Here is a 24,381-nt window from a genome sequence, read left to right on the forward strand (position 1 = left end):
TATTGTGGACTCCCGCTTCTGGACCACTGCTGACACCTTGTGAAGAAGACTTTTAAGTAGTTTCTTTGGGAATGGTGTTGAGATTTATGAACCCTGATTATAATCCACTAGGGACAGCTTCTTATTGCCAGCTCAAGATCATCTATGCTGAGTGCTGACAACATATTCCTCTCTTGGTTATAGAACATCTCATCAGGGTCATACTAGAGATGTTATAAACAAAGAGATATAAAAAGTAACTGATGCACTGAATCATAGCTGCAACTATTTATTGGAAATAAGTTAGCTTTTAGATCAGTAAAATGCAAACATCTTTGTTATTTACAGTGATGTCTAAGCTTGTACTTTGGTGTTCATGTTAAGCAAGGATAACTGCTGAACACTGCCAGAAAGTTAGCTGTCCTGGTCATGTATCCCCGTGACTGGATAAGCTGGACCAAACACACTCTGGCTGCACTGTCAAACAGATAAGAAGTTTATGTGCCTTAAAGGTACCCCAGAAAAAGCCATTCATTAGCAGGTGGAGGGATCCCTGACATGACTCACCATGTAGGAGTGCAGGCACTAATGCCAGAATCACAAGGAGTGTGTGCCTAGAGGTAGAAAGAGATAATGGAAATTCCTTCTGCAGGGCAAGACGTGCCATAGTTGTTTCATAATTACCATGAAAGCACAATCCAAAGCTTGTGTCACATCCAGTCTATCATTTAGTGAACTGAGTTGTTACACTTCTTGGGAAGGACGTGTTTGATCACATCCATTTCAGATCAAGAAAGCTGGTAGTGCTAGTTCGACAAAGATTTCTTAGTATTGACACCTTACAAGGAATTACTATTGATTGTACTTTGCAGTGTCTGAAAATTTGAGTAAGAATAGCACTTAAGCTGCTAACCCTGGAAGCTGCTATTGCTCTTCATAGATAATAATTAAGAAGATATGCTACCAAAAAAGTAATAGAAAAGGAGAATTAAAGTAGATGTAGAAACAAGTCCATTCAGGTCTAAAAGATTGAATTTCTATGTTTATGTCAGTTAAGAGCTGGTACAAAATATCAGATGTTCAACAACATGGAAATAATTTTCATTGAAGATAACAGTAACACTTTAACAAGAAAAAAATCAATGCATTGATAAAATGTTTTTAAAATGGAGAATATCTTCTGTTTTTATTGCTGAGTTTACTATCTACAGTCAGATTGGAATGCTGATCTGAACACCCTAGCAGGCGGGGGAGCAAAATTTAATCTTCTGTTATTGTACCTAATTCATCTGGATTAGGATGCAACCTCTTAAAATCAGTCCAAGTTACTGGATCATCAGGTTAATATGCTGTGAATTCAGCCTAGATTAGAAACTTTGTAATGCTACCATTGCAGTCATTTCAGTTGAAAATTATTCTCCTAATACATATATGCAATGATACATACTCAATATACCAAAATCACAAAGAGAAAAGTGGTATCGAAGTGCTGCAAAAACCCCACAGTTTTATGTATTTCCTGTTTGATTTGTTCTGGTTACTTCTGTCAGGAAAGGTTCTATTAATGTTTCTGTTAACTTATGGTGTAACATGCTACAAAATAACATCATTGCTGCTAGAAGCACCAGGCTATGAAGTATTTTGATACAGTTTTTTGCAAAAGCTAAGAACAAGTTTTCTATAGACTTTCAGATTTATCTTCAATTCTATGCTTTGAAATCTTTACAGAAATACAAGAATCTATGGACTTATAAAATAAGAGAGTACTTCACATTAATCATTAGGTTATTTTTAATTAATAAACTCCCCTTATTTTTGGTGGTTTTCAGCTTTGATAGTTTTGGGTTGTTTCTGGACAGCAGTAACAGATTAAACATCCAAAATAGTAGCACATTCATTACAATAAAAAAATGAGCATAGAAACAAAACAAAACAAAACAAAAAACAAACAAACAAAAAAAAAAAATCAGAATTTTTTTTATGTGTATAAGATCATCTTTAATTTTTTTTTTTTTGTAACATGATAAACTGCTAACAAGACCTTTCTTTCAAGCAGTTAGTACTGGAGCCATTCTTTTTCTTTGTTTTCATGGTTTTTAATTTTTTTTTTTTACTTTTTCTGGGTGTAAGACAGAGGATGAAAGAATCATCGTTCTATTCCCTGTGTCTATCCATGTGGCAACTCCCACAGGAATTTGTCAGACTTCAAGTCAGCCAAGAGGAGTTCCTATGTATGAAAGCACTGTTACTTCTCAACACAAGTAGGTTCTTTTATTTCTTTGTAACACATCACTACTAAAAGAGCTATGAACCATGTTGTTTAACTTGACAATCACTAAGCTCTCTGGCTTAACAAATGGAAATGTCCTGGGTGGAATGTTAGTATTCTAAGACTAAAAGAAAATTTTTTTTCAAATGTTTATAAGGAACAAAGAATTTGTGATTCATTGTTGGTTTTATCCTGTATAAAGATACCGGGGAGATGTTGGATCCCTTTTGGCATATGGCTATACTGTGTTACACATTTTCAAAACAAATGTGCAGTATTTCTGCCTGGAAACATCAAGTGACTCTACACAGATTTAAAAAACCACAACCAAACCAAAACAACCTTAAAAGTATTAAAATATACTTTAAAATATTTAATTATTATCAGGACTGAGGGCTTTATCTTGACCAAGATCTTAAAGCATGTTTGCTCAAAAGAATTAGGGAAGTGGACATGACAAACAATACTAACATTTATTCAACTTTTTAAAGTTATAAATAGGTGAAGTTTAGCACAGATATAAACAAATGGAAATGTTTTTCTTTGGTTTGTTTCTCTGGAAACAAAATCCATGGTCGCTTATTCATACGGATCTTTTAAAGAATGCAGCATACAGCTGTATTCCACTTTACATGGGAAATGTCATTGTTGGTGAACTTATCTTCCAACATTTTCTCTGAAATACTAAAATTTACATTTGCTGAGGCCATAATTGTTAATTATGAATCCCTAAATTGAAATTTTTAAAGTTCTACAGGTGCCTTTAGAAATGAGAATAAGCACTTTCGAAAAATATAGTTGAAAGAACTATAACTAAGTTTGAAAAGATTAAATTTAGCTCATATGAACATGGAAATTGCTAAAAGAATAGCAAAATACCATACACTAAAGCAGAAAAGGTAATGTGGATAAAAAAATCCCTGTCTGATGTAACTCCATTTGCTTTGTTAGAATATGAATGTATTCCTATTTTAAATGTTTTCCACCTTGTTTTCATCACAAATAAACTCCCTTGTCTATCTTCTGAAATTTCAGTTAAATTTAGATAAATTTGTGATATTTCAGCTTCCAGAAAGTTCATGTCAAATTCTAAAAAGCATTACAATGGTTGGTCCAATCCTTCTCATTTCTGAGTGCATCAATTTAACAGAGTTCATCCAGTTACCTTTTTTTATCAATTGCATTGCACTTATGTGTATGCAGGAAATTACTTAAAAAAAAAAAATCATTTCTACCTGTTCTGATGAATTTTACTTTTTGTTCTCTCCTGCATTTATTGTCTTATGGGAAAAAACAATTTGTCAGATCTTTGGGGAAAGGAGCACACCTAACAGTTGTTGCTGAGACATTTAGTAAACATTTGGTACTGTATAAATATAATTCCACAAAAGTATTTTCAAAAAGCCATATAACCTCATTGTTGTTCTGAAGTGGTTTTTTTTTAAGACAACTTTTATTTCAGTCATGATATTAATTTTAATCCTTTTCAAATGTGAAAATAAAACCATTTCATGCTTTTGTATATTAACAGTAAATCAAGTCTAATCCTTTATTCTCTAATGTCTTCTGTTCAATTTACTATTTAGATGAACTGGTTTTGACTTTTTTAGATAATTCAAAAGAAACAGTAATTTGAATTAAACTGTCAGTCTCAATACATTTCTTATTCTGAATGGACCCCAAGCCTAAGTTTTACCGTTATATTTGATTTTACAGTTTTTTCTTTGTGTTGGATGTGGCTTAAATGTAATGCTTTCTACATTTCTGTTTTGAAGGGAATTTTTAAATTTTGCTGCATTAGATTTTGAGTGGCTCATGCCACTGAATAAAACCATCCTCATTCTTGACAGACGTTCAGGGGAGGAGAACAGCTCAAATAAGCAGCACCAAGGAACGTTTTTTTGTTAGGCAGGAATATGACTGTCTTTTTGCAGAATGCAGAGGAAAAAGGCCATTCATTGATGGAAGATACCTTTAAAATTAATTTGCAAGGGAAATATAAAGAATTGCTGGTTTAGAGGTGTAAGTCAAGGATAGCTTCCATCTAACCCTAAACTCTATCAGAGTCACTTTATATGAAAACATTCCTTGGTTTCCTATAAAACTTCTGTTAAGAAATGTCCTGAATCATCTAGGCTTTGAAGATTAAGGTATTCTTTTTCCATGACACTCATTGCTAGCAGCCACTGACAGGTTCTTTTCTCAGTGTTCTCTCCATGTCCTCATTTCTCTCCATGTCCTCATGTCCTGACCTTCAAGAGAAGAGGGAGTTCAACCAATTTCTCCTCCTTGTGAATTTTTCTAGAAAGCTGTTAACCTTTAAGACTCTGATGTGTTCTATTAAGTGAAAGAGGTTCAAGCAGGAGGCCCGAGCCCTGGCAGCCTTACTGTCTGCACTACTTTAGAGCTGTCAGTTCATTCCTTGATTCCATTTTGAAGCACTCCAGCTAAATATTTCTACCACAAATTTGCTGTGAAGAAGGCAGACCCTCAGCAGTGCAAATATGAATTAGTAACATATTTCCTCAAAGGCAGGAGTGGTTCTTTTAGCCAGATTTCTTTTTCCTAGCAAACACGTGTAACTGAAGCTTAGGGATATTTCTAGATATAGGCAATTAGCAAAATGAACTGATAGCTCCTGGTATATCCTTTTAACTAATCCTTTTAACTAATTGAATCACTGTTTTTGGAGTAACTCTTGAATGGGAAGAAGTACTTAGCACATAATAATCAACTGCATTGTACAGCTTGAAATAGTGTGAATTTTTCCTGTACTTTAAATTTCATTGCCTTCAGAATAAATTGTAGCCCAACTGTTTTTTTTTTTTTTTCGGGGTGTTTTTTAGTTCCTTTGGAAGGTCTGAGAAGTCAAAGCCAATTTGATGAGATGAGAACAAGTTACATCAGAGAACTGGTGAAGGCAATTGGTTTGCGCCAGAAGGGGGTTGTGGCCAACTCACAGCGTTTCTATCAACTTACAAAACTGATGGATTCCATGCATGATGTAAGTTTATTTGTTAATGTGTTCTGCTCTTTATGTAAGAAGGAAATGATATTTCTTAAGAGTAATTCTATGGAGGGGAGTAGTCAGCATTCTAAACAACAGAAGAAAACTAAAACCAATCCTTTATTGTGTATATTTGTGTGAATAGACAGCTATATATTCAGCATCAGTATGTATGTTGTGCATGTATTTTATGGTATACAATATCGAAGTATTTGTGAAACATGAGTGCAACCATTTTGTTTCATTTTTAGTGTAACATAACCAGTATAGTTGTGAGCTTTGGTAGGGATGGTATATTTGTGTGTACTTGTTCAGTAAAATAGTGTGAGGAATAGGCAATTGAAGTTGTAAAGTCAGGCTACTAAAAATTAGTGAAAGATAACCAAGATTGGCTTTGAACCTTAGTTCATCTGGTTTTGTGTGTATATTCTATACTGCTTTTTCAATATCTGTCTGTGTTTGGGAATTGAGGAATTTTTGAGAATTCTAGATAGCAAGTTCTGGGCACTTTTCAGCTCAATGCTGGTTGTGAGGAGCTCCCAGGGAGTTCAAGGTGGACAGGATTTTGCATCTTTGTATTCTTCAGAACTCAGCAAATCTGAATTTTATTTTAATTCAATCTCTTCCTTTTAAATGCATACAGTAAAATTATCTGTGAGGGAGAGAAAGAGGGAGAGAGGCTTGCTGCAAAATAGCAAAGTGATACTTGGTCCATGGAGCATCTTCATTCAAATCCTGTTTCAGCTCAGGCTGATAAAGTGATAGGACGTACAAGGAAAGGAAAAATCATCACACTTGGAGACATTGTGTGATGTTGAAGGCTAGGGTAGCAGAAATAGTATGATATTTGACAACATAATGGTCACTGGTCTGCAATAAAAATTGGAACCTCTCAGAGATGCTAAAAGAGATGTAATAGTCTTGTGTCGAGTAGTTGCTTTCAAGGGATGGGAGTCTGTGGAGTTCAGTGTTTGCAATATACATGGGTCTGATCATGAAAACTGTGGCAAAGCTCACAGGTAAGTAGTAAAAGCTGTCTCTCAGAGCAGTGTTTAAATAACAGGTAGTGACCAAAGCACGCAGTGCTTGAGTGTGACAGTAAGGTGGAAGGTTGAAGCTTGTTAAGTAGTTGCTGTTGCATGTGTCGTGAGTGAGGGTGATACTACTTTGTAATATTAGTGAAGCAGTGGTTTATATGACATACCATAGCTATGGGTATGTTTTTTGCCATTACCTTTTTTGCCATTAATAGAGTCTGACAAATACTCTCATTGCTGATTCAAGAAAGGACAGGGTAAGGTATAGAATTATGTCAGCTGATGAATGTATAAGTGATTGACAGCATGTTTATGTGGCTGCATTACTGTTAGCCTCATTGATCATGTTTGTATTTTATCAAATCCAGCTGGTGAAACAGCTCCATCTCTTCTGTTTGAACACATTTCTCCAGTCCCGTGCACTGAGCGTTGAATTCCCTGAGATGATGTCAGAGGTGATTGCTGCCCAGCTACCCAAGATTCTAGCAGGGATGGTGAAACCTCTTCTCTTTCACAAGAAGTGAAAAGTCTTTTCTCTTATCATAGAGATGATGCCTGGGTCATTTTTTTGTTTATTTTAGTCAAGATTTTTCAATGTCTGGACTTCAGCATATTTGACATACTTGCCTTGCCGACTGCTTTATACCTGTAACATACACAAGCCATTCAAGCTTGATGTACATATTGTGAGTTCCTGATTCCTTAACTGCAAAAATCATAACAGTCATAAGAAATGTTTTGTAAACTTGTTTAAGCTGCTTTTTAGATATGCATATGAATGACAATGACTAGACTTTCCAGATTTCTAACAGTTACATGTTTTTCTTACACATTTCACACTCTTGAATTTCTGCTGTGACATGGTGCAAATTTTTTACTTTAGTACATTGTGTGCATGGGTACATGTGGGCACATGCATAATATAAGATTTTGGAGGAATTAAAATAAATATTGCCCACATTTTCTTATAGATATTTTACTTTTTATTACTGCAATGCCGCCATGAGTACAGCATACATTCATACACTCATCTGTGGTCATGTTGCATTGAAACTCTTAAGTCCAGCAGACTCTCTTCTGCAGCATTCAGTGGAGCTCTTCTTCGAAAATCAGAAAGTTAGGAGAATTTCAGTGTGTATTACACCCAAAGTAATGTTTGTGCAAACCCACTAAACTATGGTATGTGTTATTTTTCCTTAAAAGTTCAGCACTTACTAAAGCTAAATCACTTAGCTGTAATCTTAAATTCATCAACTCTTACATTCTGTGTTTCAGAAGCTTTAAATAGAGATGTTTTCACTGACTGCAACTCTTAATAATCTTAATGTTTTGAATTCCAGTTCCGAACACTCAATCAGCCATTAGCATCCAATTATAGTGAGATTAGATGCAAAAAGAAATGGAAAATATGACTTTAAACATTTTGATGCACATCAGACTCATTTCAGTATGATTTAGCGGAGCTACATATTTTCTATTTTACAAGCATGCCGTTATAAATGGGGTAATTGTAAAAAAGGAATTGGACTCAATTAGCTTTATGCATTGAAGAAGAATGACGTTTCACATAAAAGTGAATATTCAGCTGAAAAATTATAATGTGGCGGTGTTTGTTCCTTTGATGAGGTTATGAAACAACTCATGCATTTAAGGCAGTTAATTGTAGATATATCCAAACAACAGAGAAACAGATAAACCTTAAGAAGAATTTATGAGTCTATTGAAATACGACAAATTTTGCCAGTCATTAGAAATGATACGTAAACATAGGAAATGATGAGTCTTGTTTGGCTACTTCTGGCCTTATGCTTTTGCTTTTGCCCATGACTTGCTAGATGCCCCCATTGTGTGACTGTGTCCTGCTGGTGGTGTGTAGCTTGGTCTGTACAGACACATCCTTGTCAGATGAACAAAGGCCCCTGGGATGTAAGTTCAGGATCTCCGGCTAAATCAGGGTGCCCCTCATTGAAAGTATAAGTGATGTTGCTTGTTGATAGAAATTACATCTAGGTTCTTGAAAAAACTGTGGACAACTGACAAGTGCAGGAATGTCTAAAGGTGTCCTCACTGGTTGTAATTTCCTAAAGCCAATGAAGAAGAATCTACGTTACAACTGGGAATAAAAGCATTTTTGAGATCCCCACATAGTACTACAAAACCCACTAGAGCTGGTGCAAATGCGTGACCCTAGATGAAGTGGTATGGACAGACTTTTGTGTTAGTTGACTAGGTTTGTCATTTCTAACTGCCCAGGAAAGCAACGTCTTTCATATTCAATACAGTTTGATTTTTAACTGTGATCGTTAAAGCAATTATGTTTCAATAAATAGCACAAAATTCTTTATTTCTACATCCTGAAGTTTTGTTTTCTTTACTTTGTGTTTGCATTTAGTAAATGTGGTGCTCGGTAAAAAATTCCATTTCAACCATTCCACTTCCATATAACAACAGTATTTCCATTTATTTCCATGCATTCTTTTGGAACTGAAATATTGCCACATGATTTACCACTGAGTAAGCAGACCATCTACGTTACTGTTTAGATTAAACTGATAACAGAAACTTCCCACACTAAAAATTACTCCTCATCACCCTAATTCTGAAATTAGAAGACAGAGTATGCAATATGTTTGCCTTAGGAATGCATGGATCTGCTTACATCTGCCTTTTACTCAATCCCTAAGTGGCTGACATGTCACCATGTCCCATAAACATGGCAGATTAGTCTGAAAGGCACTATATTTGTCTCAAAGGCATAATCAAAAAGGAACAAAAAAATACCTTTTGGGAATAGATAATAAAGGTTAAAAATGTTCTCAAGTTCTGTTTCTAAAAGACCTCTATCTCACAGAAAAAAAATCTCAAAAGTTCATCCCGTGATGAATTCACTACGCAAGATAGAATGCTTGGGTAATTGTGTCTGCTGTAAGAGTCCGAAGATACTGTGATCATTATGTGATTGTCTGAAGTTCAAAAAAAAATTCCAGCTATAAGCCCAGATTATAAAATGGCCTTTAGTGTCCATTTTGACATTGTCATTTGTTCTGGGTTACACAGACACCATGAACAGTGGAAAAGGCCCTGGGAGTGCTGGTTGACAGTGGCTGAACATGATCCAGGGTGTGCCCAGGTGGCCAAGAAGGCCGATGGCATCCTGGCCTGGATCAGCCATGGTGTGGCCAGCAGGACCAGGGCAGTGACCGTCCCCCTGTCCTGGGCACTGCTGAGGCCACACCTCAAATCCTGTGCTCAGTTCTGGGCCCCTCCCTGCAGGAAAGACATTGAGGGGCTGGAGCGTGTCCAGAGAAGGGCAGCGGAGCTGGGGAAAGGTCTGGAGCACAAGTGCTGTGAGGAGCAGCTGAGGGAGCTGGGGGTGTTTAGCCTGGAGAAATGGAGGCTCAGGGGGAACCTCATGAAACTCATCACTCTACAACTGCCTGAAAGGAGGGTGTAGCTTGGGGGGTTGTGGGGGAGGTGGTTGAACTCTTCTGCCAGGTAACAACTGACAGGAGGAGAGGACATGATGACCTCCAGCTGTTCTACAGGAAGTTCAGGTTGGATACAAGGAATAATTTCTTCGTTGAAAGGGTGGTTAAGCATTGGAAGGGGCTGCCCAGGGAAGTGATGAAGTCACCATCCTTGGAAGTGTTTGAGAAATTACTGGATTTCTATGGTTTAGTTGAAGCAATTGAGATCAGTCAAAGCTTGGACTCAAGGATCTTGGCAGGTCTTTTCCAAACTAAATAATTCTGATTCTATTAACACAAATCAAAACACCTGATTTCTTCCTTCCCTACAGAAATCTTGTGTCATATGACTTTTTAACCCTGCAGTAATGTTCAGAGAGCCATTACTTGATTTTTTTACTGAGTACAAGGTTTTCTAGTTATATGTGCTTCTGTCCTTTATCTTAAAGAGCAAAGCATTTTTGACCTGAGCTTTACAAATAGGTCTAAATAAATATCTTGGAGTGCTTCTCAATATATTGAGCAAGGGAGAATGGTGCTGGATCTTCTTATGGTGCATTAATACACTAGAAATAAGAGGTTTCAGCAGATGGGTTTTTCTTGTTTTCTGACATTTAGGATGTGCCTGATTACATTTTGAAGATAAGAAAGCTGTTGTATTAATTAGAAAGCTTGCCAGCCAACAAAACCAGGCTTTTGTTTCTAGCTATCACTAGAAGTTCTTCATACACTGAATAATGCAGGCTGTGCCTGGAGCTAAGCCTCTCCTGTTCTGTACAGTTGAGGTATTTTTGACCAAAACCCTTCAGCATTACCTTCTGTTGGTAAACACTCAAGTAGTGAAGCAAACAAACCAACCCATGAAATCATCTGCCTCATTTGAGCTCTGCTACTGTGATTCAGCTCTGTACAGATATCGTATTTATAGTTTTTAAATAGTGCTTTAGAGTTTGAAGTGCCTGGCTATGGCAGCTCACCTGTGTTTGGGGAGCAGAGGCCTCCAGCCCCTGCAAGCTGTTCTCTTTGTCTATGAGCTGCTGCACGGCTGAGCTCCGTTGTGCTCGCTGTGGTCCAAGAAACACAAAAGATCAAACACTTGGCTCATGTTGTCAGAGATCTCAGCTGTATCTGCAGCTGGGACCAGCCTTTAGGGATGGAGGGATGTGAGTACCTTAATACATAGTCCATGACAGAGGGAAATGCGGTTTGAGCTTCAGATGATTTCATGGCACTTTGGAATTGCCTGGTTATATATGTGTGTAATAAACACACATAATAATTTCTGATCTGCAGCTGTTTCTTCAGCTGCACTGCAGTTATGCCTTCTCTTGCTAGATTTGCAACAGTGAAAGTGAAACCTAAATTTATATTTTCTGACAGTCAATGCCTTGTTAGTACCTTAGCTGGGTTTTTTCTTTCTTTTCAAATAGAGTAATGGGTCTCTCTCCATTACCTTTGTTTGGGAAGGTGAGCTGCTTTCCTGTGTTCACCCAAATATTTATCTCAGTTAAAAGTGATGTGTCAGTAGCATGAACAGCAGGGATCCTGCAGGGATCCTTCCTTCATGTCCTCTCCTCCCTGCCCAAACTTAAGGTTGGTTTATCTGCCGAGCCAGAGAGGATGGGGCTGCACTCCACCCATGCAGTGCAACTCCAAGCACACATTTCTTCCCTTACATGCTGTTTGTGGCAGGCTGACCTTTCTTTCCTTCCGAGAAGTCAGCTTGCAGCCACAGAGCTAAATCCAAAGCCCTCCCAACTTTCCACAGCTCGGAAGCCTGTGAGCATACTGCCAGGCTGGACTGTCAGCATTGCTGGATTTATTGGTTTGTACTGCTTTATGTCATGGTGACCTGACTTGGACAGAGATTTGCTTTTAGTTTACTTCTCTTTTTCCCTTGGAAGATGAAAAGGAAAAAAAACTCTAATATTTTAGGTATTTTTTGGTTTAAAATTTATGTGCCTTTTTTATTTTTTTCCCTCAATGAATACTATTAATTTATTAGATTGACGTTATTTGCATGAAGAATGGTACTTTAGCTTCTCAGATGCTTGGACAGAAACATGCAGTAAAAGGTGACTGCACGGATATTAATAACGAAGTTAAAATTTATCAGTCTGTTTACCTTAAAGAGAAAACAAATACCATCAGAAAATAGTCTTTAAGGGCTGTTGGAACTAATGCAGCAGTTGCATAACTTCAAATACATGAGCAGTGCTGCTCCCTTGATGTATTTTTTCACTCACATTTATGAATTTCTTTCCCTGCTTTGAGCCCACAGTGCTCTGTGTAGGGCATTTAAAGCATATATAGAGGACATCAGGTAGTGGTGAGCTTTCATTTAATTCCAGTATATGCTTTAAAACTGGCAACATTTCAATTTCTTGCTGGTGTGGGGTGGGCTCATTATAATAAAACCATCACGAGCCTTTTAGTCATAGATCATGTTTTTCTGACCATGAAAAGCAAGTTACCTTTTCACCTCTATTGGTACAATAGTTCCACCAATTTAGCATTCAGGCATATCAGTGAGGAAGTTCTCACAGTGTCATTTAAATAGTCTCACTCTATTGCATTTTCCCACACTCAATTCAAATACCTACCTAGCCAGTTCATTACTAAAATCTCCTTTTGCTTTGTGCAGGAAAAAAGAAAAAGAAATAAATCATTGTCAGGAAATCAGAACACTGCATCAGTGAGCTACAAACAAGGGGCTAGATTGGAAGAAAAGCAGGTACTGAGCATAATAAGCACCTTTGACATTGAATCAGAAATAACTGGGCAGAGAAATAGAGAGACATTTGTGTTATACAGGTGAAATTTATATGAACATCACCATAAGTTGCTCATTCCAGGGAAGTACAGTTTTCTTAGAGGCCTATTTTTCATATGCTGGATGGGAATATGAGCAATGCTCTTACATACCTGTATTGTTGGCTGATGTCCAGTCTGAGACTCTGATCTGTGATATCTCCATTGAGAACAATGTTCTCATCATGGTGCTGCTCAAAGAAACTGATGTATTCTGGCAGGCCTATGTTGGTTATATGGAGCATGAATAAGGAAAGCACCAAACAATCATGTGTGTGGCAGTATGAATCTAAAAAGGTGTGGATGTGGTTTTACTGAAAGTATTTGAAATAGAAACACCTGGCCACCTGCAATTAGTATGTTCCTAGCTTTCCCCAGATTCCAGCAACAGTCCTTAGAGTAAAACATGGATTTTGATGGCAGACAAAGGTAGATGGTAGACAAAGGACAACACATTTGACAAAAAAATTCACCATTCTTAATAGGGAAAACTGTGACATGATGCTGTTAGGACAGGCTCTGAGCCTGCCTGTGGGGCATTACACACAACAGATGGGAATATCATCTTTTGGGACTGTCATCAGCACACACATTGGTCAGCTGAGGATGACAAGGCTTTTCACTTAAAAAATTTAGATGTTTTGTATCCTGAAGCTCAGCTTACAAGATAGTCATACTGCACCGGCCAGTTCATTTCTTATAATAGTTTTACACAATCACACCCCTAATTGCTGTTAAAAGTAGTTCCTGGTGATGGTTTCAGCTGGCTTAGGCTTTACTGGGAGACAGAAACTGCTTCTGTTTCTCAAACTTCAAAATACAGGTAATATATCTGTTCGGCTGCCCACAGCCAAAAGTTTGCAAAAATGAGACATAAAAAGCCCTAAACAAAAACAGCAACCAAAACAAACAAACCCAAAAGACCACAAACCCACCAAAAAAACCCTCCAACATCTGAAATGTTGAAAATATTACTTCATGAAGTTTTTCACTTCAAGTATCCTTAAAGCCTTCCCTGAAGACAGACATTAATTTTAAGAAAAACTACATGATAGAGAAAAGCACAACCCAAATCTAGGCATACCTGCAGTGCATGATCTGAATTTAAGTTTCTGAATTTCTAAATTTCAGTTCCCGTATTTGTGAAACATTTATCCACCCCTTGTTCCTATTCCTTCAATGCACCTTCTTTTCCCAGTGGGTTACTTGGATGTGTAATACATTAACACTTTGTAGAGCCTTTGTCATCCTCAATGGAAAAATTCTGTAGAAAGACAAATAATCCTTGAGACATCTTTGGACTGATGTTCATATTTCTCTGCATTTAACATTCAGGATTATGATATACATAATTTATGCTTTGTTGCTTTTTTTTTTAAGAGACTTGTATAAGATTTCTGTATTTTCCTCTTGAGAAAAGGAGCTTTCATCTCTATATTTGTAAATCAGAAATAATAGCTTCAAGTATTTTTGCAAAGGTGTTGTCTAACTACATTGTTTCATGTTCAATAAAATGGGGATGTGCTTGCTTTGTAGTCGTATGAGAAGTGTTTAATTCTTCAGCTACCTGTAGATGTACAAAAATCCACTAGACTGAGTGGAGGGTAAAGCTGCAGAATGGCACTGCTGTCACTGGACATGGGGCTGCAGTTGCCAGTACCAGGCTGGTGGAGCCATTTGTGCTGCAGTCCTTCAGAGCAGCTGCTGGGAGGCTGATTCTTGGGGGGAATACTCTGGCAGCTCCAGGTTAGAGACAATGCACACTGATTATTTACTGAGGTCAAACCCCTATGGCTGGGATGGTGTAGGGTGGGAGAGTAGGGGGGGGAGGGTGTGGGGCAGAACTGTTTTCCATTTGTTTGCAATTCAAACCCTCTACAAGACAGGACACAATAAAATCTTATCTAGTTACTAATTTATATCTATTCTTGCATGGAAGGTTGTGACTTCAATCAAAACTACAACAGTCAAACTGCCAGCCTATACAAGTATCAAAATAAGTTGCAATGCACTCCTGACATCCTGGCAGAAACACATACAAAGGGAAAGTTTATTAAAAAGCCTGGCCTGCAGTGCAGAAGGTCCATGCACAGCAGTGCTAGCAAGAGGTGCTGATGTGGGAGCAGGGGCTGTGGCACTGTGGGAACAGAGGAGCTGGCACAGCACTGCTGGTACAGATCAGCAAGATTACATCTGAGTAGAGACACTCATTAGCACAGCAACCTACACATTGGGTAATCATTTATTTGTAACTACTTAAAAGCCAGGGTTTCAGAATAAATTTTCCCCAGACTTTACAGAAGTGGTGCCTGAGCTCACTACCATGCCCACACCAAGAACTGGAGCTTTCTGCTGCCAGAATTGGTCAGTGCCAGATCTGCCCTCTGAGATGCAAGATGCAGCAGTGCACGATGCATCCATCCACCCTGGGATCCTCAATCATGGGGGAGAAGAGAATTTCTTGTTGCTGGTCATTGACCTGGACTGGTGCAACCTTTCCTTGGCTGCACCAACAGGGCACATCACCTGTGGCTTTTAAGGAACTGACTCCAGTGCTCAGGTGATCCTTCCCTCATCCTTAGTGTGTTCCACTTTCCACCCCACTGCCTTCTGACATGGTGTGCAACAGGCAAGGAGTGGGACCTGCAGCCTGGTGAGGGGCACAGGCAGAATGGCAGGGAAATGCCATGTGTTCTCCATCAACAGGAGAGACCATTCCCTTCCTTTCCTGTTCGAAGGAAATACTGACAAAAAACTGGACTGCTGGTTTAGATGTTGCCCCCTTCTAAGGATGTGCTGCAATGTTAGTGAGCCCTCAGAGGAGGATTAGTCATGCCAACAACGCCAATACTTATGGACATCATTTCCACATAATACAGAACATCTTGAAAGTGATGTTGCAGTTTCATTTCTGAATGTCCTTGTTCTTGTGAATTCATATTTTGGATGTTACCACTGCTCCATGTACACAGCACAAACAGTTTGACAGGGCTGGGACTCACTGCACAGATGATTTATTTTCCAAATTAATTTAGTTTTAAGCATTCCATGCAGTATAAAACAACTGGGGAAGGCATTTAGTCAGTAGAAAAATACATTAATTTCTTTTAGTGTTCTATTAGTTCTATTAGTTAGAAGTTCTATTAGCAACTAGCATACAGAAGAAAATAATCTTTAAGTCTTTGAGACACTTGAACTTCAAGGTGTCAAAGTGAAAGAATGTGGTCCTACTTAAATATGCATTCAGTTGAGCACATCTGCATTGGTACCTTTATTTAGGCCCCAATGATTTATTTACACAATGATGTTCCTCAGGATTGAGTAGAATATCTTTGTGTATGCATATATATATATTTATCTATCCATATCTATCTATCTATCTATCTATCTATCTATCTATCTAACTATCTATCTATCTATCTATCTATATCTGCCCTGTCCCAGTTCAGCTTCAATGCACATCTCTTTTGCTCAAGGATTTTTTTTTTTTTTTTTCCCCTAACAGATGTAGTGATAGAAGGGTATAAAGAATAAAGTAGGATTACTCATTTGACACAGAATGTCTAAACCCTTTGAGGTGGACGGTTTTGCTTTAACCTTTAGCAGATAACAGTCCTCATAAATGAGATGGGTTTTTTTATTGTGACATCTCAGTCTCCATAATGATGCAGATGCTCTCGAGTCTGACTCATCTCTGCATAGCACAGGTGAGCTTCCTCTTAAATATACTAATGAGTTAAGGAATAATCACTGGCTGCTCACAGGGAAGGCAGAGCTGGTATTTTGTTATTATCTAAATGAAAGAAATAAGTGGTGTCAGAGATCCTGCTGTGCAGGAATTCAGTTGAAACCATCATTTGCTCTCCTGTGTGTCTGTAATGAAGGTGCTGCAGCACTGGAGAAGGCACCAAACTGAGCCAGGGCTGAGATGAAGCTCTGAGGAGGTCCAGTATTCTAAATCCCCCTCTGTGAGCTGCACTGGGTTTGGTGTTGCCACTGTTTCACTCAGATGTTCCTGCAGGGAAGGCTGACCTAAACGTGTGCCAGGGAAAGTGAAAAGTGAAGAGCTCTTTCTGTTGTTCTGCCTTCAGGAGAGGATGAATTTGTGAGAGATCCACACAAATAACACCATGATAAACACTCTGTCTTGATTTTCCCTCTGGATATAGACTTTCCAGCAAAGCTAATTAGCTAAAAAGCCACAATACTCACCTGAGTTTCTCATGCTGATGTGCTTACAAATACCATTATTAGGATCATGTTTACATTTGGTTTCCCAGTTCATTTAGGAAATATTTCAAGCCATCATTTAAAAAATAGATGAGGAAAAATTAGATGATTTAAAAAAAAAAAAAGATGAGAAAAAATTATTTAGGCAAGGGTTTGGCAGAGGCAGACTTGGTTGTGTGTTGCTCTGAGGGTAAAAATAATTGTGCTGGTTTGTTTTGTATTGTCTGAACTTCAGGGGGATGGGGAGGGCAGGGAGAAGGGCCCATCTGGAAACAAAACAATATTACAAATCACAGCTGGAAGCCGTGACACACTCCTATGGCATTCACTGCAGGTTTCTCGGGGAAGGTCTGGGGAGCAGGACATTGTGCAGAATGGCCATTTTTCCCATCCAAGGCAGGCAGTTTGTCCTAATTACAGAAAAGAAACAGCACTTCACAGGACCAAACAAAAGCATCTCTCGACCATCAGCAACAGCAGAAAATAACAAACTTAAAATGACAATTATGATGAGGCTTTATGTAAGGATATATTTGCATCACAGCTACCCAGCACAATTCGTTTGCACATAAATGTCTCTCAGGTCTCTCCAATCTACCTGCTTCCTCTGGATGTCCCTGGAGGGTCCCAGATGTCCGTGGCCCAGGGCCCCTCAGTGTGATTTTTGTCTTGTTTTTTGTGAATTTTCTCTGCTGAGAGGCATCCTGCTTGTTTTGTGGTAATTCAGGACTCACAGTTGTCACTGCTTTCACAGTCTCTGTTTCCAGCACTTTGTGCTCAGATGCACTGAAATCCTAACCCTTGTTACCTTCTTGTGAGGCCTTTGCAAACAGCACGTGCTCTATTCTAGGAACCAGCTGTATCCTGTACGCCAGTTAATTTATTTGGAGGAACACTCCATGGATTGGTCAAGCTCAGGTTTCTTATCCCCGTTCTGCCCAGGTTTGGGAATGGTCCTCTGGAAGGCTTCTCACGGGGCTTCCCAGTGTGCAGCTGTCTCACCTGCTTGTGCACTACGCCCATGTTTCCCCAGGGCTGCCATGAGTCATATCTGGAACATGGAGACCCCAAATGAGCTTGGCTGGAGCCCATTGCTCTGCCCCGAGCTCTGCTGTGCTGTGACGTGTTGGGCACCTTCCTCATCCCACCCTGCCCCAAGCCCACCAAGGGCTGAGCCCCCATCCTCTCAGTCCCCCACCTGCTGCCATAGCCAAAGCACAGCATTTCAAACCTTGTTTTGAAAATACCCCAAATCCAGATGTGCTGCATGTTTCTCATTGCATGTGGTTTTTTTAATAGGAATACAAAAGCAATGACCATCAACAAAGCTAAATCGCTGATGTTTTTCATTCAGATGGGACTCTAATCCCTTCTAAGGTCACCCAAGAGCCATTAGCAGTAATTTTAAATGAAATACACCCGTGCTGGGTCTAACTAATCAGTTCCTCAATTATACTGGCAGAAAGATGTATTCCAATTACCAAAGTACTTTCAAGTGAATTAAGACTCCTTTCTGTACCGGCTGTGGAGGTCACTCAATGTTCCCATGAATCCCTGCATGTTTACATTAAAAAAGCACACCGTGATCTTTGGCAAAGGCACTTGCTCTAGGTTAGTCCAGCTTTTGAGCTTGTTGCCATAAATACAATAGAAAAGAAGCCAACCATTGCAAAAGAAGCCAAGAATATCTTTCAATACTTTGTTTCAGTATCAGCAATTAATCCAAATGACACGGGAAAAGTTTGACAAACATTAAATAAAATTTTAAAAGATGAAAGTGCAGACTTTATTTAACATGTTTAATAAGCAGTGTTTGTGTTAGAAAGGTTGGTTTTGAAGGAATGCATTATGCCAAACTAATGAGAAATTGTTCCAAGCTGGGACCTGAACTGACTTTGCCACCTGCTCGGTTTACATCTATGCTGTTTCCTTGGATCACTGAAGTTTCTCCTCTTTAGGCAGTGGCCAGCCTGGCTAATCTCAGCACACATTCTATATCAAAGCAATTCCACACATTTTCTCCATAGTTGACATTGAAGTCTTATCAATAATAAAGACAAAAATAATATTTTTTCCAAACACGTAAGAATCGTGGCCTGTAAGGTGCTTTAATGCAACCGAGTAATGAAATGTGTCTTCACCCTTTCTGGTAAGCACAGATGTCTCATCCCTTGAGAGTTTTTAAATTTGGTGTAAGTGTCGTAATTCAACACAATTGTGTTGATTCAACAGCAATTTAAGTCTTTTTACATCTAAATGCTCACAGAAATGTCATAATATAATGTCATATATAAGCATGTCAGACAGAACATAGGTTTCCCAGAAACTAAAAAAATAGTTAAAAAATAAAATCTTAGTTATTCCTTGATGCCAAGTAAAAAGGGAAACTGCAAAAATGAGTGATGAGAACTATTTTAGAGCTTAGTGTAGACCCCAAAGTAGTGTGCATTCACTCCTTCAGATCAGGGGATCTAAAGCCGAGAAGCCCTCATTCCCATGGAAAAGAGCAGAAAACTAACAGAAAACACAACCATTTTATTTCAGATTTTTAACATAAAATGTAAATGTAATTAATGTAAGTTCAGTAATGAACTGTCATTTTTGATGAACTAACAAAGTGCAGATATTCTCCATTTCCTCTTATGCCTACTCACAGTGCAGAGCTGGGCATCTGTGGAGCTCCTCCCACTCCTACCACATTCATGGCCCCCATCAGGAGTGGAGGAGAATCCAGTCCCAAGTGCTGGTCCCAAAGGGAGCTGTGGCAATGCTGATACAGGCACAGGCACAAAGAGCAGCAGGGCAGGGCAGGTGTCTCAGGGCATCTCAAAGCAGTTCCCTTCTTCCCAAAAGCCACCCGTGGCACGGGAGCATTGCAGGGAGTGATGTGACAGCTTCCATTGCTATTGTTCCTCACTGCACCTCAGGGGTGGTTCTCTACACCTAAAGTCAGGGCAGTAAGCTTCAGCTCAGCTCTAGCCCCCTAATGCAGCCCCTCTACTTCTCAGGCTTTTCCAGCAGAACTAATACAGCCAGAAGGGGCTTTGCCAGCTCAACTGCATCCCTTGGCTCCAAGGGGAACCTTGCCTTCTCCCTGGCCCCATCCTGCCAGAGACACCAGGATCTCAGCAAGGTGCAAGACAGTTTGATGACTGCAGGCTGCAGGTGATGTTTTGATTCCTGAAAGCAGAGTTCTCATCTCTCAAATCCTCAAGCAGGGAGAGCTGTGAAATATAGTTTCACCTCAGAGCAGTTGTTAGAAAGCATTGGAAGGGAAAGACTTTCTCCATCTGGCCCATGCTGTTTGGCTTCTCAACAATCTCACTTTCACTTACAGCCAGGGTACTGATGTTTTGTTTCTGTGTCTCTGATGTGGCCCTGGGCAGAGCTGTGGGCACAGTGCCTGCACAGAAGGAGGTTGGCAGGGCAGCTGCCCAGCTCAGGGCTGGCAGCAGGAGCCACAGCAGCCTGAGCATGCCGGAGGCAGGAGCTGGAGCTGGCAGCCGTGGATGCAGGAGCAGTATCCGTCCTCCCTGGCTTCCTGCAGTGCTCTGCACTCTTCAAGCCCAAGCACAGTAAACAGGCAAAGAGTTTATCAGCTGGCTGGTTTGATCTTGTTTAAAAAACTCAGGGTTTTTTAGTCTGTATCATAACAAAGCCTGATTGTTTCAGGGATATTAAAGTCTCCCGAGTTCCTGATGAGTTCCTTCAGGGAAAAGGCAAGGCAGACCACCTCACAGCTCCCTTTGCCAGGAGCACAGCTGTAACTCCGGCCTGAGGGCTGTAAAAACTGAGGCAAAAGGTCTTGGAGAGATACTGAGGAGGGCATGCAAGGGAACTTGCAGAGGCCACTACACTCACTTGCTTCCCCCACCTGGCAATGCTGTTGGAATGAAGCCCATGGAAGGCCCTGCCAGAAGCCCAACCACCTGCTGAATTCCACAGGCAAAGACCTCATCAGTGAGACTCTGCCATACCAGGGTTCTGCTTCTTGCTACCCAACATCCAAAGCTGATATTTTCATTCCCTCAAAAGCCACATATTTAGAGACTTCCACATGATCAGGACAGTGTATGACAGACTGTTGTCTGGTATTCACATGCCCATCTACGTAAAGCATCCTCAGGGGTGAAATGTTACTCTAAAATGCAGGTATGGATAGAAGTGGAACCAAAGTGCTATTACTTGGAAAAATGAAAAGGCTGAACCAGAGCCCAAATTGAAAATCAATAAAAAACCCAGTTTGTGTATAAAGGATTTTTATTTTGAAAATCATTTTTTCAAATTTTTGAAATACAGTGTGAAGTACAACATAGAATTATGCCTGCAAAGTCAGCTTAATGCATGTCATGCTAGTTATTTACATGTAGATATATACAGAGTGCAGATAATTATTGAAACCACACTACAAAATAAACAGAGAGTTCAATAAGATAATTTAGTAGGACTTTATTAAATAGATATAGTTATTGATTGCATATATTTTCCTATTAAAATACCACATAGTATCTAAAGTAACCCCTATAAACTCTAATACCTCCAAAATTGCCATAAATATGATTGAAAATTTAAACTATCCATATGCCCTGTCAACTCTTCTGCGCTTTGCTCCAACAGAAACTCTTGCAGAGATAATGGTGCTATCTTTAGTGCCAGAGCTTTGATGCCAATTCCCAATGAAACATTTGCAGAAAGCTCAGATGCAAAACAGCTTTCAGCTGAGGTGTCCAAGGGTTGGAGCACTGTGCTCTACACTTCATACAACAAGAATGATAATCTGATGCCTTATTAAACACTGCCACACACAGGACAATTAAAGAACTGATACGATCTTCAGTGACTGAATTAGGGGCTGTTTGGATACCAAGCATCTTATTAAAACAAAACAAAGCAAACCCCAAAGCCCATGCAAAATCTTAAACAAGAAAAGAAGAGACCTCCCAATGGGTACAGATACAGCCTGACTGACAGTGTGACTTTAGCAGGAGCTGCAGCAGCAGCACCATCTTCAGGGCTCTCTGACCAGCCAGAGAGAAAAAAAGGTTGCCTATGGCTATGATCTCTGGCCACTGAACAATTCGTCCAGGCCTCTCTGCTGAAAGAAAGGATCATAGATTATCCCATTAGCAGAATATTCTTTCTAGGGGCTTCTGGCCAGCAAACCCTCCCTATAAATTGCCAAAGGTCTGTCTTTTACTTCACTAGAGCTTTGAGAATTTCCATCAGTGGAGAAGATCCATCCCAGTCTGGAGGACGTGCTCCCCAACTGGGATTTCTCTTCTTGCTGCTCAATCCAAAATTGCACAACCTTCTGCCTTAGGAAAAGAAATATCAAGAACAATGTGCTTTTTAGTTTCATTATTTATTCTGATGCAATCTTATTATGTAGAAAATAGGCCAGGGGAGAAAAGTTAACAAAATAAAAAATAAAAATAAAAATTAAAAAAAAATCAAATTACTGCCATAGAGTGCTTTTTTTTTTGTTTTTGTAATTACCATTCTGAATTACAGAATTTTACAACTTTTCATCTCCTAACATGTCTTTCCTAAAGGCACATTACAATTCAATCCATTTACAGGCAAATAATAGAGATTAGCACCAGAAAATATATAAAAGGAAAATAAGTTACTATTACTATCATAGAATAGTGCTGGTCAGCAAATCTGTGCATCTTTTTTTTCCAGGAATAATTGTACAATGAACATTATAGGGGGACATAAGTGATAACTATGGTTTAATTTAACAGTTTTGTTACATATAACTCTAAATGCCAAAATATGGCAAGGACATTTTAATACTGAAATCATAGGAATTACACACAAAAAATGTAATCTTTATCATCATTAATAAAAAGTGTGAATATAGAATATTAATATACTTTACATATTTATCATACAATATATCAGTCCTTCACACTATTAATTTGATTCATGTTGTGTTGCAACATGTATCAAATGTGTAACAAAGAAAAAACATGGCTATGTTGTGGCTACAGACATTATTTCCACAAGACAAACAACAACAATGTATCATCTACCTTGAGTTCTACAGTGATATTTGGAACAAACCTGCTGCATCCTTTTAGGAAGGATAATAATAATAATAATAATTTTAAAAAATATTTAACCTTTGCTTGTAGAGTGAGTCTGATTTCCATAAAGAACAGTAAATCACTACTATGAGCTAATTTAATTCAGATTGCCTAATCTTCTGTTAAGGCATTATCAAAACATTATATCTCCATTTAAAAGTTATATGTATTTCTGATTCTTTGCTATTGTCAGGAAGAATTTTTGATCAGGCCTGAGAGTATCATAATTTGAGAAGCTTTGGTGCTGCCCTCTCTCCCACTTCAGTTTTGCACCCCTACTCACTCAACTTTCTGGTTCACTCTACAGCTTCTTGTAGAGATAAACTCCCTCTTGAAAGGCAGGGAACAGCTGGGGCACCCACAACCCAGCAGTGAGATCATACAGAAAGTGCTACTACGAGCTGCAGAGGAGAGTACAAGAAAAATCACTGAGTTCCAAAAATGAAAACCCCTACTCCTGGAGAGTGAGTAGCTAACTGTAAGTAAGAATAGGCATAACATTTTTCAGATGGAAATGCCATTTTAAAGCTAAATGACTTAAAAATTATTTATGGCTTTTTCAGAAGAAGGGTCTGTAAAAAAGCTGCAGAGCATTACAAAGGAAAATACAGATTTGTTTTGTGAGCAGCACATGAATGGAATCCAGTTTTTTATGAAGTTGTCTTCTCCGATCCTAATTTCGGTCTAATGTGAGATGAATGCGTGGGAACAGAGGAAACACCTCTCCTCCACAGGGATTCCTCCAGGTCTTTCTACAATCTTTCCCTCAGCACTTACAGGCTCTACTTGCTTAATCTGTAACTGAACTTGGCAGTTTTACAAAATTTTTAATGAACCTGGCATCTTTGACTTCTCTAGCTTGCACTCACATCAGCTGCTTTCAAAACACAGTGAGACACATTGTGGAGATGTGGAGAATTGTGAGACACTTACATGGGATGTGAAATTACCTAAGTTTTGGGGTTTTTTTCCCCACTTATTTTTAAATCAGGCAAGAACAAATCAAGTAAGAGCAACCATTTTCTATATTTTCTATTTCACAATTCTTCAAGAATTTCACAACAATTAAATTGCCCTTAAGAGGTATGAGCAGTCATCAAAGGATGTTCAATACAGGTTTGCTACTGACCCCATGCAACAGACAGAAGCTGGGATTTTTTCTCCTGATCACTGCATTTTTCTGCCTCTGTGAGACATGCTGGGCTACCAGCCTTTGCTCAAAGTTCTGCTTCCCTTTCTGCTCCTTTTTGCCTGCAGCAGCACTTTTCCTGGGAAGGTCACCAGAGGCAAACCTTCTGACAGGCTACAGTTTTTTGATTGTGAAATACAAGCAAAAACACAACCAAGACCATGTTGGTCTTCTCAGGGCAATTGCAGTCTCAGTCATAGCTTAGACAAAGAAGACTTGGCTTGCCTTAAAATGAAGGAAGATTCAACTGGCTGAGGAAAGACCTTCACTTCCTTTCACATCTGCTCTTGGCAAATGTGA

The 24,381-nt window shown here is 39.0% G+C and overlaps 1 protein-coding gene across 1 annotated transcript in view; it reads left to right on the forward strand.

The window, feature by feature from the left end:
* The window catches only part of PGR (progesterone receptor), a gene marked incomplete at its 5' end in the record, with an annotated part of 32,269 nt that extends 23,652 nt beyond the window's left edge, over positions 1-8,617 (forward strand). Inside the window, 3 exons of the mRNA XM_083855129.1 lie at positions 2,110-2,240; positions 5,095-5,252; positions 6,661-8,617. Coding sequence (XP_083711255.1) covers positions 2,110-2,240; positions 5,095-5,252; positions 6,661-6,816 — 445 coding nt within the window. The 3' untranslated portion in view covers positions 6,817-8,617. The remainder of the gene's footprint in view (positions 1-2,109; positions 2,241-5,094; positions 5,253-6,660) is intronic.
* Between the last annotated feature and the right edge of the window lie 15,764 nt (positions 8,618-24,381).

Source organism: Zosterops lateralis (genome assembly GCF_965231275.1).
Source record: "Zosterops lateralis genome assembly, chromosome: 2".
Taxonomy (NCBI): domain Eukaryota; kingdom Metazoa; phylum Chordata; class Aves; order Passeriformes; family Zosteropidae; genus Zosterops; species Zosterops lateralis.